The sequence below is a fragment of the Opisthocomus hoazin genome, chromosome 3, assembly GCF_030867145.1.
Source record: "Opisthocomus hoazin isolate bOpiHoa1 chromosome 3, bOpiHoa1.hap1, whole genome shotgun sequence".
NCBI classification, from domain to species: Eukaryota; Metazoa; Chordata; class Aves; order Opisthocomiformes; family Opisthocomidae; genus Opisthocomus; species Opisthocomus hoazin.
Window position 1 is genome coordinate 50,681,035 of NC_134416.1, and position 12,479 is coordinate 50,693,513.

Below are 12,479 nucleotides of genomic sequence, written 5' to 3' on the forward strand. Positions count from 1 at the left end.
CTCTGAAAGCGTCCCCGGCTTCCTCGCTCCTCCCCTGAAGAGCAGCGGGGTTTGCACCGCGGAGGGAGGAGAAATGGGTGGGGTGGGGGTGTGCAGGGGGGCTGGGGGCGGAAGAAAAAAAAATCTCCTCCAGCCCTGCCGCGCTGCGGCCCCTCGGCGCGAAGGCGTCCGGGGCGGGGGGGCGGCTCGGCGGGGCAGAGGGGAGCCCGTCCCCCGGCCGCTCCCCCGCCGCCAGCCCTGCGCGCACGGCCGGGATGCGCCCTCCGGGCCTCTGAAAGCTCCGTCTTTACTGTTGTGTCGCCCCGTGTGTCCCCCCCACCCCGCTCTCCTCCCCACCCCTCTGCCCAGGTTGGAGGAGGGTTTAAAAGGCAGGTGTGCCGGAGGCCGCTCGCCATGTCCAGATCCGGGGACAGGACCTCCACCTTCGACCCCAGCCACAGCGACAACCTGCTGCACGGCCTCAACTTGCTGTGGAGGAAGCAGCTCTTCTGCGACGTGACCCTGACGGCCCAGGGCCAGCAGTTCCACTGCCACAAGGCCGTGCTGGCCTCCTGCTCCCAGTACTTCCGATCGCTCTTCTCCGGCGGCGGCGGGAGCGGCGGGCACCCCCACGCCCCGGGGCTGGGGCCCGGCGCCCAGGACGGGCTGGGGGGCCCGCCGAAGGAGCCGCCGCCGCAGCCGCAGGAGGAGCCCGGCACGCCGTCCTCCTCCCCGGAGGACAAGCTGCTGGCCAGCCCGCGGGCCATCAACAACCTGGTGCTGCAGGGCTGCTCGTCCATCGGGCTGCGGCTGGTGCTGGAGTACCTGTACACGGCCAACGTGACCCTCTCGCTGGACACGGTGGAGGAGGTGCTGTCGGTCAGCAAGATCCTGCACATCCCGCAGGTCACCAAGCTGTGCGTGCAGTTCCTCAACGACCAGATCTCGGTGCAGAACTACAAGCAGGTGTGCAAGATCGCCGCCCTGCACGGCCTGGAGGAGACCAAGAAGCTGGCCAACAAGTACCTGGTGGAGGACGTGCTGCTGCTCAACTTCGAGGAGATGCGCGCCCTACTCGACTCGCTGCCCCCCCCCGTCGAGTCGGAGCTGGCGCTCTTCCAGATGTCCGTGCTCTGGCTGGAGCACGACCGGGAGACCCGCATGCAGTACGCCCCGGACCTCATGAAGCGCCTCCGCTTCGCCCTCATCCCGGCGCCTGAGCTGGTGGAGCGGGTCCAGTCCGTGGATTTCATGCGCACCGACCCCGTCTGCCAGAAGCTGCTGCTGGACGCCATGAACTACCACCTGATGCCCTTCAGGCAGCACTGCCGGCAGAGCCTGGCCAGCAGGTGAGGCGGGCGGCGGCAGCGGGCGGCGGCGGGGGCCTTCCCTCACCGGCGCTCCCGCGTCGGGCGAGCGGCGAGGCCCCGGGGGGCGGCGGCGGGGCCCGGGGCGGGGGGCGGCTGAAGGGCGGCGGCGGCGGGGCCGAGCCGAGCCGCCCGCCCCCAGCGCCGCCGAACTTCCCGTGCCCTCCCCTCGGCCCGGGGGGCCGGACCCCCGGCAGGGCGGTGGCCGGCTGGGAGGCGGCCGCGGGTGCCCCCCGCGGCGGGGGTCCCTGGGCCGCGCCCGCCCCGCTCCCCCGGGCTCCCGGCGCGCCGGCGGCCCCCGCAGCCGTCGGGCCTGGTGCGAGGGCCCGGCGTGCGGGCGTGGGGCTTCACGGTGCGTGGGGAGCCCGCTCCTCGGGAGCCCGCGGTGGTTGCTGGTTACAGGCCACGTTTGTGTTTATTTCCCCCCCCTGGGTGTTACTCCTTGACGAGGAGCTGCCTCCTCGGGGCACTTTAAGCCGTGGTACCCGAGTCCTGAACCCGATCAATGATGTTTCGTAAATAACTGCAGTGTTCGTGCGCGCCCGGGTGTTGCTGCCGTCCGGGTGATGTCGTCCGTATTGCGCGTGGGAACTTGCGACTTCGTAGTCCTTACATCTGTGACATGTCGGTTATTTTCGTTTAATAAGGTAATGAATCGTGATGTCGAAGATTGACAGTGTGAGGTTGGTGTTAGGAGCTGAAAGCACAGCAAGTAGTTTAATGAGCAGTAAATATACCCGAAATGAAGGGGATTATTTATTTTTCTCCTTTTAAAATACGTTTATACTTCATTTCATTCAGAAATGGAAAGATAACACCATCTTCCAGTGGTATTATGCAGTGGCACGGTAGCGCAGGAGTCAAAGCACACTTTGGATTATTCAGCTTTTTAACTAATAGGTGGATATTATTAATGACTTAACAGCAGCAAGAAGAACTAGAGCATTAATAAACATTTTAGAGAATACTCTCTATTAGCGTTAATGTGGAGGGTTCTTTATACCTTCATGTAACGGGTACCCCAATGGTTTAACTTTGGAAATGCTGTGCCTTCTTTTATTATCTCTGGCTAGCTTGCTCTCTTAGTGCTTTGTCGTGCTCATCCCTGCACTGTCTAACCGATTCTCACTCCGAAATCCTACAGTGAAGAGCGAATACCGGCGGTTTGCAGTGCAAAGTATTCCCGAGACGCCGCTGTTGTGGCTGGCGCATACCCTTTCCGTTTTAATATTCAAAACTGTTGACTTTCAAAAACACAAAACCCACCACCCTCCTCCCGAGTCGAGATCCTGCGTGCCGCCGGGGACGTGCCGGGGCTCGTGTCCTGGTGGATTGCTGAGATACCAGCCGGCTTGGTTCAGTGGAGATACCTTCCAGCTTCACTGGGCCATGTCATTTGAAGGATATGTAGTGGTGTTCTGACCGCTGAATGCTTACAAGTGGCATGGATGCTGCAAGAATCTGATACTCCGGGGGCTGCAAGCTGGCTTCCCCTGTGAGCAGGAGCGTACACAAAAAGATTGCGCTTTAAGTTGACCTAGGTTAGGCTCTGAGCTGCGCTTACTTTTAATGACTTGTGGAGGACTCCAAAAACCCCATTTTTTATGTCTGCGCAGACAGTGGTGTTTCCAAGACCCTGTGTCGTAGTGGGTGAAAATGTACCTTCACCACCTCAACTTTAATGCACGTTTAATGACAGCGTCGTAATTAGCTTCTCTCGATTGGGTTCTTTGGTGGTGGTGAAATCGGAGCACAACCATTTAGGTTTCTCTTATTTATAAGCAAGCGTTAGAACTTCCTCAAAATGTTAAAATGTTGGAGGTGTTGAAATGCTCTGTGATTCAGAATGCGATTGGTATATTTTCATTTTTGGTCTCGAATAATATTCCTGGGAATTCATAAAGGCCACAAAGGCCCATCTTTGAATCTTAGTGACTTTAAAATTTCGTCAGGCTGCCTAAGTGCACAAATGCCTGCTTAAACATGAATGAAGCAATAAAAGAAACATACCCAAGGCTATAGAGTTTTCCGGACTTGTCCTTCCTGTTGCTCATGGTTTCTCTGAAATTGCAATTTTAACAGGCTGACAGTCATTCAGTAAAATTTTATTTTGAGGAAGAAAATCTGCAAAGAGTTCCTTAAGGTTACTAATATGCAGAGGAGCTCTTAACGTAACTAGTAGTGAAGTATGTGTGCAAATAGATAGAAACTATTACACAGAAAAGGACTTTAAAACTTTGATTACCTTTTCTGTGAGCAGTGGTGACCTTGGTAATTTGGGATTTAGTGTTTAATGAAAGGTCATTTGCAAAAGATGCACACGTCTTTAGAAACAGAGTAACTGTTCCTGTTGTGCAGTACAATATATACTGCGCGGTACAGTGTGAGTTGGTGACAACGATGAGCAGCACGGTGCATACCCACCTGCTTACAGCCTGTTCAAGAAATTGGGAGAATCACACTCAGATTTAGAACTTGCCAATAACTTTTCTGCATTTTTAAAAAAGAACTTTTTTTTTTTTTTTTGGTAACACGCCACTTAAGGGAAAAAAAGTATATATACATATGTATGTACATACGTACCCATACACACTACTGCTTTGGAGTACTTGGGAAATGAGGCTACTTACATTTCTTAAGCAAAACGAGTTTAGTTGGAAGCTCGAAATGTGGTGATTCTCCTCCTAAAAGTAACTGTAAAAATAGCACTAGTTGTTTCTTTAAGCTTGTTCTTTATGTGGTAAATCATGTGTGCTCACTTCTCTGGCAAACACAAGTTTTTACTGTTGCCAGGGCTGGAGGAAAGTGTTTTGGGGCCGTAAGAGCCAGCCTGCGCACTGTGAGCAGAGTTATTTGTAAAGTTTGTGCTACAAATGCAGCCCTGCAGTGCAAGTGATGCTGGGGCTGGAAGGCTTTGGTGCCGCAGTGAAAAAGGCTGTTTACCTGCAGAGAGAGCAGGTTGGTTTTTTTTTTCCCCTGGAATTTCCTGTGGGAAGGTAACACTTGAACGCCCTCATGCATTTTTGTAAAATTATTTTTCAAAGTACAGCAACTAAACGATCATCGTTTAAAAAGCTGAGGAGTGGCGTTCCTGACTTGTGAACCTTGCCATGCACTGAGGTTTAGGACTTGACCTAAAGGTCGAAGGAGGGTGGCTGTTTTGGCTCCGATCTGGCATTTGATCAGGTGCTCAGCTCTAAGCGGAGTTAGAGATTCCGTTGACTTTGATCTCCCCTTTCTGAGTTAATGCTGGAGCTTTCTGGCCCCTGTGATCCTCGCCCGCAGGCAGGGCTTCAGCACGCAAGCCGCCACTGAAGCCTCTCGAGGCACAGTCAGCTTTGACATCAGTGGGAGAAATCCCGGTGGATTTCAGCGTGGAGCGGGTCGGGCCCGTTATGGTGACCCTGGACGTTAGGCTGAATTGGTGTTTGTCACGGAGAGACACAGGTAATTATGTGCTGTGTCCTGTTTTCTGTAGTTCTGGGAAGAAAATGCATTTAGACAGAGGAATGTTCGTCTTCCCATTATTTATTTGACTCTTGGGACTTCACCAGAGTATTGAGTTGATTAAAATGTCTCTGCGCTTTATTGTGTAATATAATATATTTTATATAATACATGGTATGTGTTTTCCATTTTTAAAAAGTTCTGGGTTAGAGCATTATGATGTTGCTGGAAAGAATTTCACTTTTAAAGATGAGTGAGCTAGTGAGAATTATTATTGCTTCCATGTTTACTTGCAACAATGAAAATGGTTTGAAACACATCACTGCTATGAAATGCCTAGCTTTTAACTTTAATTTTGCTTGTGCTAATGCACAATATAGCTGTAGACAGAGAATGGAGCATTGTAGGAAAAATGTTTAAATTACAGGGCTTATTATTAAATGTTTTACCTAAATATTGTCGCCTTTTTATAGAACACTGCCATGATTTTATGGTTTCGCTTGCCTGTAACCATTGACAATGGCTTCTGTTCCAGACAGACATGCGAAGATAGGCTGGGTGGGAAGAGGCAGCCCCTTACGGCCTGGGAGTTGTTTGTCGGCTGCAGGACACATGCAGCTCCTCTCGACAGCAGTGGTTTGGGCTGATCAGCTCCTCCCAGGATCTGCAGGCAGAGCAGCAGTTTGATGTCTGTAGAACTGCATGAAGTACCTGAAAGCAGAGGGGAGTGAGGAAGTAAAGCAGGGAGAGAGGGGAAAATGCAGAAAAAGACGACTTGAGATACCCCAGGGGAGAAACAAGACATAAGTAGCAGAAGCAAGGAAGTACAAATGAGGGAAAAGGAGAGAGAAGAACAGTTTTGAAGGGAGATAAGTGAAAGAATGGGATACCAGACAAGAAAGAAGGAAAACAAAAAAGACCCCAGCAGATAAAAAGGAGAGAGGGAATGAAACAAAAGGAAAAAATGTTACTCTAGCAGGAACAGCATCTGTTGTCAATCTGTTGGGTATTTCAGTTTCTGGAAAAGCTATTTCAAATAGGGGGGGGGGGGGAGGGAAATGGATGGGGATCAACCAAATTACCTGAGATGGGGAAAAGCCATAGGCAGGTAATACGGAATTTAAGAGTAAAAAAGAAAGGAGGGAAATAAAAAGAAGAAGAGATAAGAAGGCTAAGCCTGACTCTGCCTTTTTCTGGGTTCAGCAAAGTCCCAGCATGTACAGACCCAGCTGTTTTTCTATACATTTGTTCCCTGGACTACTAGACCTTGGGGAGATTAGCAGTGCAAATTCTGGTCCTGCTGAAGCTAATTGTAGAGGTTTTAATTTTTCTTTAATTTCAGCAAGGAGAGGGTGTCGTCCAGACTGTTTGGCATTAGGTAATATTAGTGAAAGTGACAACAAATTAATCACTGACAGGTGATGAAGATGATAAGGCCAGTTTTCACTCAGTAGGAAAGTGGTAACTGTTGATGAGGAAGGAAAATGTAAAGTGATGAACAGCATGAGAGGCTAGCATTTGTATGGAAGACATGTATACCCAGTCTGGTTTACTTTCCACAGAGGAGATTAAAAATTTGAAGAAGTTGGTTACATCCCTTGGCAATTAAATAATTTAATTCTTGAATACACTGTTTGTCTACATATCTCACAGGCTGTAGTTCAGTTTGACTCCTTTTCCTGCTAAGATTTTTGTAGGATCTCAGTAGGGCGTGTTCAGTGGTTGTAAAAAAAATTTGCGTGTTTTTTCACTGAAATAGACAGTTGTGTGTTCTGATAACAGCCAGCTGCATGTCCCTTTGTGATCCTGACACCAATAGTTGGATTTTTAACTAATATTTGTACTCGTGGTTAATTGCAAGCGAGAAATAGTTCAGACCCTAAATTAACATCCAAATAGAAAACATACCTTAAAGTGTATGTGAATTATTAACATTTGCATTGCGGTGTGGATGAAGTGAACGTGAGGCTCTGTTTTGTTTTAGTGGGCGTTGGATCAGGTCTGACGTGCCTGAATTAATATTAGGAAATTGTCCCTGTGCCAGGGCTCTCTCAGTTGAGCTGCAGAAGTGAGACTGGCACATTAGAGGCTGTGGGGAAGTGAACCACAGACCTGCAGTCAGTTTAGTCCTAGTTAGTCTCACCTACTTATCTTAACTTGCCTTACGTGCATTCCTTTGCCTTTGGAGACAGGCTAGTGATGAAGTGTCAGCGGAGAGATGTCGAGTATCCAAGGGGGAGGGAGGCCTGGAGCTCCGGTGACGGTCAGAGGCAGCACCATTGTCCCAAAAGGAGTGCTGTGGGTCAGGACAGTCCTTGGGAGCCTTCTCGGAGACACATATGTCCTGCTTGGTAAAATCCTTGAGAGCTGCAGTGGCATTGGTGATAGCAAGTTTCTTGGCCCAGGTACAGTACTCACTAGGGGAAATGTGGTTTACAAAGAGTATTTAATGGTCTTTCTTGTGGGCAACCATCTTTCCAACAGCTGTAGAGGAAGAAGGGGTGCCAAGTACCATGTTCAGGTACTCCCCTTCCCCTGCCAGCCAGTGTCCTAGTCTGAGATATTGGCTGGAGTAGTCCCCTTTGTAAACTGCCAGGCCCTCCTGATTTATGTCCTTAGGCAACACATAATTCTAGTACCTCCAGCTCCTTCCCCACCACTTTGGCTGTGAAACTCCGGTTTCTTGAAGTCTTCTACTTCAAAGCCTTTTGAAACTCCAAACTACTCATTTTCCCTTACCAGTCTGCTTCGCAGGCTCCTCCTTGCTCCCATGCTGCCCTGACAGGTAGGGCTCTTCCCGAGATCCAGCCTACCTGAGCTTCACCTCTGCCTCTCCCTTCCCTCGAATCCTGTGCTGCCACGGCCCCCTCGGTGCCGCTTCCACCAGGCTCCCCACCTCACACACATCGATGCTGACAGCTCCAGACCTCTCAGCTTGGATCTCCAGAGGCTGCTGCAGCTGGCTGAGCTGCACTGCTCCTCGGCTTTCCATCACCCTGCCCGTCTCAGCACTTGAAGCAGCTTTGAGCATCTGCGTCTGCATATCCAACCTCTTTTTCGGAGAGGGGAACTCTTTCACTGGATTTCAAGCCGCCTTGTTCTAGAGAGAAAATTCGTTAAGTTGCAAAAATAATCTTACTCAGCCACTCAAACTGAGGGCAAGGTGCCTGGGAAAGTGAGAACTTCCTCCTCGAATGCTATACTTCAGCAAAAATGCCCCTTTTCACCACCTGCAACAGTCTGTGCAGCTCGTTTACCAGTCCCACAGGTGCCTAAAAGAACGGAGCTGTCCCCCATGAGGTCCTGGGCTGTTCTTGCCCGTGCCTTGATGGCACAATCCAGGACTGTTCTGTCAGGGAGAACGTGAATCACAGGTGGTGCAGAGCATCCTGGGTATGGAAGTTCCTTCTCAGACAAAGTCCTCCTGATATGATTTACGCTTAGGGTGTTCCTTTTACAGATGGAGTGCTGTAGGATCATGGTGAGCATCCCACACACCTGTCTTGACTGACTACATGTTCTGTCTGAGACTTTTCTGTTCTCTTTTCCTGATGTGCATCCCCTTGACGTGGAAAAGGGGATGTAGAGAGAAGAGGGTCAAGCAGACCCTGACTGCATTTGGGTCTTTTGGAAACACGTTGTGACCTGGGGTCATGACAGTTTGTTCTTCTAGCAGAAGAATATGGAGGTTCTGAGTCTGTAAGTGCTGAGCAGTAAACGGAACAGAGCTGCGATGGTGTAATTGTTTGGATTTGTACTTGAAGAGAAAGTACAGCGAGCCTAGGAGGCCAGTGGGATGAGGAGAGCAAACGCAGAACACAAAATCAACAGAAAATAATTTGCCAGGAAAAAAGCTTTGGTTCTGTTAAACTCGTATTACAGACAAAATCCTCATAATCTGTAAAAACACCAGTTTATCTTTTCAAACAACTCCTGTATTTTAAAACTCGTAGTAGTTTTCTAAATCAGGGAAATTTTTTTCATTATCCTTTGCCAATTGTGACCTGAAAAAATTGACCAGGGAAGTTAATAGGAATGCTGAATGAAAGTTTTGAGCTGGACTCCACAGCTCTGTAAACATCTCTGTTGCTGATTTTGTTGAATCATAGAATGGTTTGGGTTGGAAGGGACCTTAAAGATCATGTAGTTCCAACCCCCCTGCCGTGAGCAGGGACCTCTTCCACTAGATCAGGGTGCTCAAAGCCCCATCCAACCTGGCCTTGAACACTGCCAGGGAGGGGGCAGCCACAGCTCCTCTGGGCAACCTGTGCCAGTGTCTCACCACCCTCATGGTGAAGAATTTCTTTCTTATATCTAATCTAAATTTACCCTCTTTAGAAACAGGTTCTGTTTGATATTACAGGTTTAGCAAAGGACCATCCAAAGAAATTAAAGAATATGGGAAGTTGAAACCCATTAGTAGATACTTCCTGGCATCATTTTTCACATTTGCTGCCTTTCTGAAATTTTCTTTAAAGGCCGCCATGTCTAATACTTAGTAGTCAACACTTCTTGCTGTATTCTTGGAAAGCAGACAATAAACTTTGAGCAAATATTATCAGCTGCCAAGTTCAATGGAAACAGACGGTTTGCACTGAAGCTGGAAGTAAATAGAAGTTGATGCCACAGTTGTTTCTTCCTATCTTGCCTGACTGCCACCTCCTTTCAGGAAACAAAAAAAAAAGGTAACCAGTCATAGCTTGGGTGAGGCAGCAGCAAGTTGTGTTTCTTCTCCTCGGCTTCCTAAGGAAAAGGAGCCTCAGCTGAGGAGAACACAGCCTCTGATGCAGAGACCTCCTGTCATCATGGTCATTCAATACAGAATCAAACAAAAAGAAAAAAAAAAGCACCTTCCTGACCTTTTACAGTCTGAAAGTAAAAAAGAAGAATTGATTGAAATTTCCTAGGGGAAAAATGTGGATTTGACCACCCTGAATTGTTCTGTAAACGTTTCCATTTTACCACATCTGTCTAAAAAAAAAAAAAGGAGGAGGTGGGGAAAGGAAAAGCAAATTTCTAAAGCGTCTGGCTTTGACATTTTCTTCAGCTTTATTTTTAAAAATATTCAGGATCAAGAGGATTTCTTCAAGGTTTTTCAGAATTTCCAACAGTATGGAAAAGCAGTTGTTTGCATAGTTTTGCCAGTAAGATTCATGACATGGGAGGTTTTGTGTCTCATTTACCAATATAAGCTTTGCTAGTGAAATTCCTTTGATTTGAATACCTTACAATGCTTCAGATACTTACTGTGTGGCTAGTAAGGATGTCTTTAGCATTCAGATCTCAGGGAATTTAAAAATGTGTGTTCAGGTGATCCATTTGTGTGGATATCCTCGCTGTAGGAAGTGCAGAAGGCAATCAGTCCTGCGAGTGCAATGTTGGAATGAGGGTTCGTAATCAACTTCCACAGGAAGAAGTCAGTTGCAACATAACTGTGGTGCAAGAAGAGTGGTGAAGTAAGCATTTAGGGAGATGAGCTTGACTGACTAGTCATGATCATGCATAGGCAATGCATAGGCAATGCAACTATTTAAGCTTGTTTCAAGCTAGAAGGAACAGCCGTGTTGTGTACGGATACAGCAACCTTGGCAGCACTCCGTATGGGAAAGCTACTAAGCATCTTTCTAGGAAACTGCACCAGTCTCCTGTCAACGTGAAGAATAAGCTGGTAATAACAGGGAGACGCAGATGAGAAGGGCATTCCTGTGTGTTCCTTCCAAAGGAACGCTGATGGTAGATGCCACTCTTCCAGGATAGTTGCCCACCCCTAAGCTACCGATTAGTTCAGAGGTTCTTATCCCGAAAGGAAGGGACATTCAGTTTAAAAATCTTCCAACTAAAAAGTAGCCTAACTCTTCAAGGTTTACTTAAAGACCACTCTAAACTAGTAATGGCACTGGGATTGGGTTCATCAAGAAAAATCAGGTATTCGGAGTTCGAAACAGATTATAAATTATTTTAATACAGGGGATGGAAATTTTTTTTGCAACTGTAGAAATAAAGGAAACTTTAACTTGCCAGGTAACTTTGCAACAGTTAAGTGTGGCCTGTCAGACAAAAAATTCACTTACCCCTAGACTTTTGCTTTTTAGATAGAGACAAAAAGGAAAGATAATTGTTGGAGCAAGCAGCGACTCTGCTTCTTTTCTACGCATTTATTTTTTTAAAAAATGTGTTGAACAAAAATAGAAAAAAAATTCCAGTAGGTTCAGAGGACAAAAACAACAATCAATGTCTGCAGCAAATCATTCCCAACTTAGTATACTTCAGTCTGTCAGTGGTCAGCAATGTGTATTAAATGAGCAGGAGAGCGACTGTCTCTTGGGCATCACCGAACCTGTTCAGTGAACGTTACGGAGAGCTCTGCTGCAATGAAAACTAGTACTGGGGGCCTTCTGCTAAGCATGCCTGCATTGAGAATGAAAAGATGAAAAGCAGAGTATTCATGGCACTAAAGTGAATGATAATACTGGTTTTCAGGTCCAGTATTAATAGATTTTTTTTTTTCATATCCTTTCAGGCAAGCCTTTGGATATAGCTGTGCCTTGGAAGAGTCAGAAAGATCAATTCATAAAGCAAGTCATACATTCAGCATATCCTCGAACATATCTTGAACCTAAGAACTAAATAATTTCTTGGTCATAGTTTGCAAGAGACCTAGATAATTCTCAGCATGCTTTAGGTTTTGGCAAAAGTGAGGTATTTTTTAGGTGTGTACTTTCTCCATAAGGAGAAAGATATTCCTGGTGGGTCAGAGTTCCAGCAGAAGTCTGATCTGCAGGGCTTGGTCTGGCAGCTGCGTGAGCTCAGGTCCTTCCTCTGGCAGTGCTATAGGGTTAGGAAGAGATTCTGGATGCAGATTTACGTATAGGTTGCAATGTGCATTGATTCATTTTATGTGATAACAAAGGCTCACATAATTTCTCTGTCCACAGCAATTTTACATTGTATCGTATGGCTTTCATCAAGTTCGTAGTTAAACCCCTGGATAACGGTATTTTCTCCCTGTTAAATGTGTTGCTAGTCATGGCTATCTTTGCAGTCAACTGTGTGCGGAAGCCAAAATCCATTGAAATAAGCAATTGTTGTATGACGCTTTTGATGCGCTGAAAGGCCTGTCCAGGAGCGGGGAAGGTGATTGCCAAAGGTCTCATTGCATGTTCTGTGGTGGCGAAACAGTTTCTTGAGTCATGGGTAAATGGATGCCTGCAGCATCAGTGCAGATTTGCAGAGTGCAGCTGGATTCTCCGTTAGGTTTTTGTTGGACACAACACTCCTTCAGATGCCTTTTTAGAAGAAAAAGGTTGCTAAGGACTGTCCTGGTTTCTAAGGGTTAAATTAAGCCTCTAGTGTTAGCAAACAAAAGGTCTGCAACTGAGATGCTGATTGGGACGGTGTATTTCTCTCTTTGTGTATTACCTTGAGGTTGGTATCTAAACCTCACTGAAATACCTTGTTTCTGCTGCAGGTCAATACAGCCACTTTTTCTGAGATTCTTGCTACTTTTTGTTTTGGCAGTATCGCTATGTGTCGACCTCCAGTTTCTCAGATCCTTTGGCATAATGAGATTTGTGGATGTGGGTACAATCTGCCGGTTGTTCCTTGCGCCCGTGTGCAGTGAGCAAAAATCTGAAGTTCGATTTGGCTCTGCTGTCTTTTAAGGTCTGAGCTCAAGCAGGAGCGAGG

At 47.4% G+C, this 12,479-nt stretch overlaps 1 protein-coding gene across 1 annotated transcript in view; it reads left to right on the plus strand.

Annotated features, from left to right (window-relative positions):
• The first annotated feature begins 351 nt into the window (after nt 1–351).
• Nucleotides 352–12,479, plus strand: part of KLHL14 (kelch like family member 14) — a 62,840-nt gene continuing 50,712 nt past the window's right edge. The window contains exon 1 of the mRNA XM_075416232.1: nt 352–1,328. Within this exon, the coding sequence (XP_075272347.1) occupies nt 394–1,328 (935 nt within the window). The 5' untranslated portion in view covers nt 352–393. The remainder of the gene's footprint in view (nt 1,329–12,479) is intronic.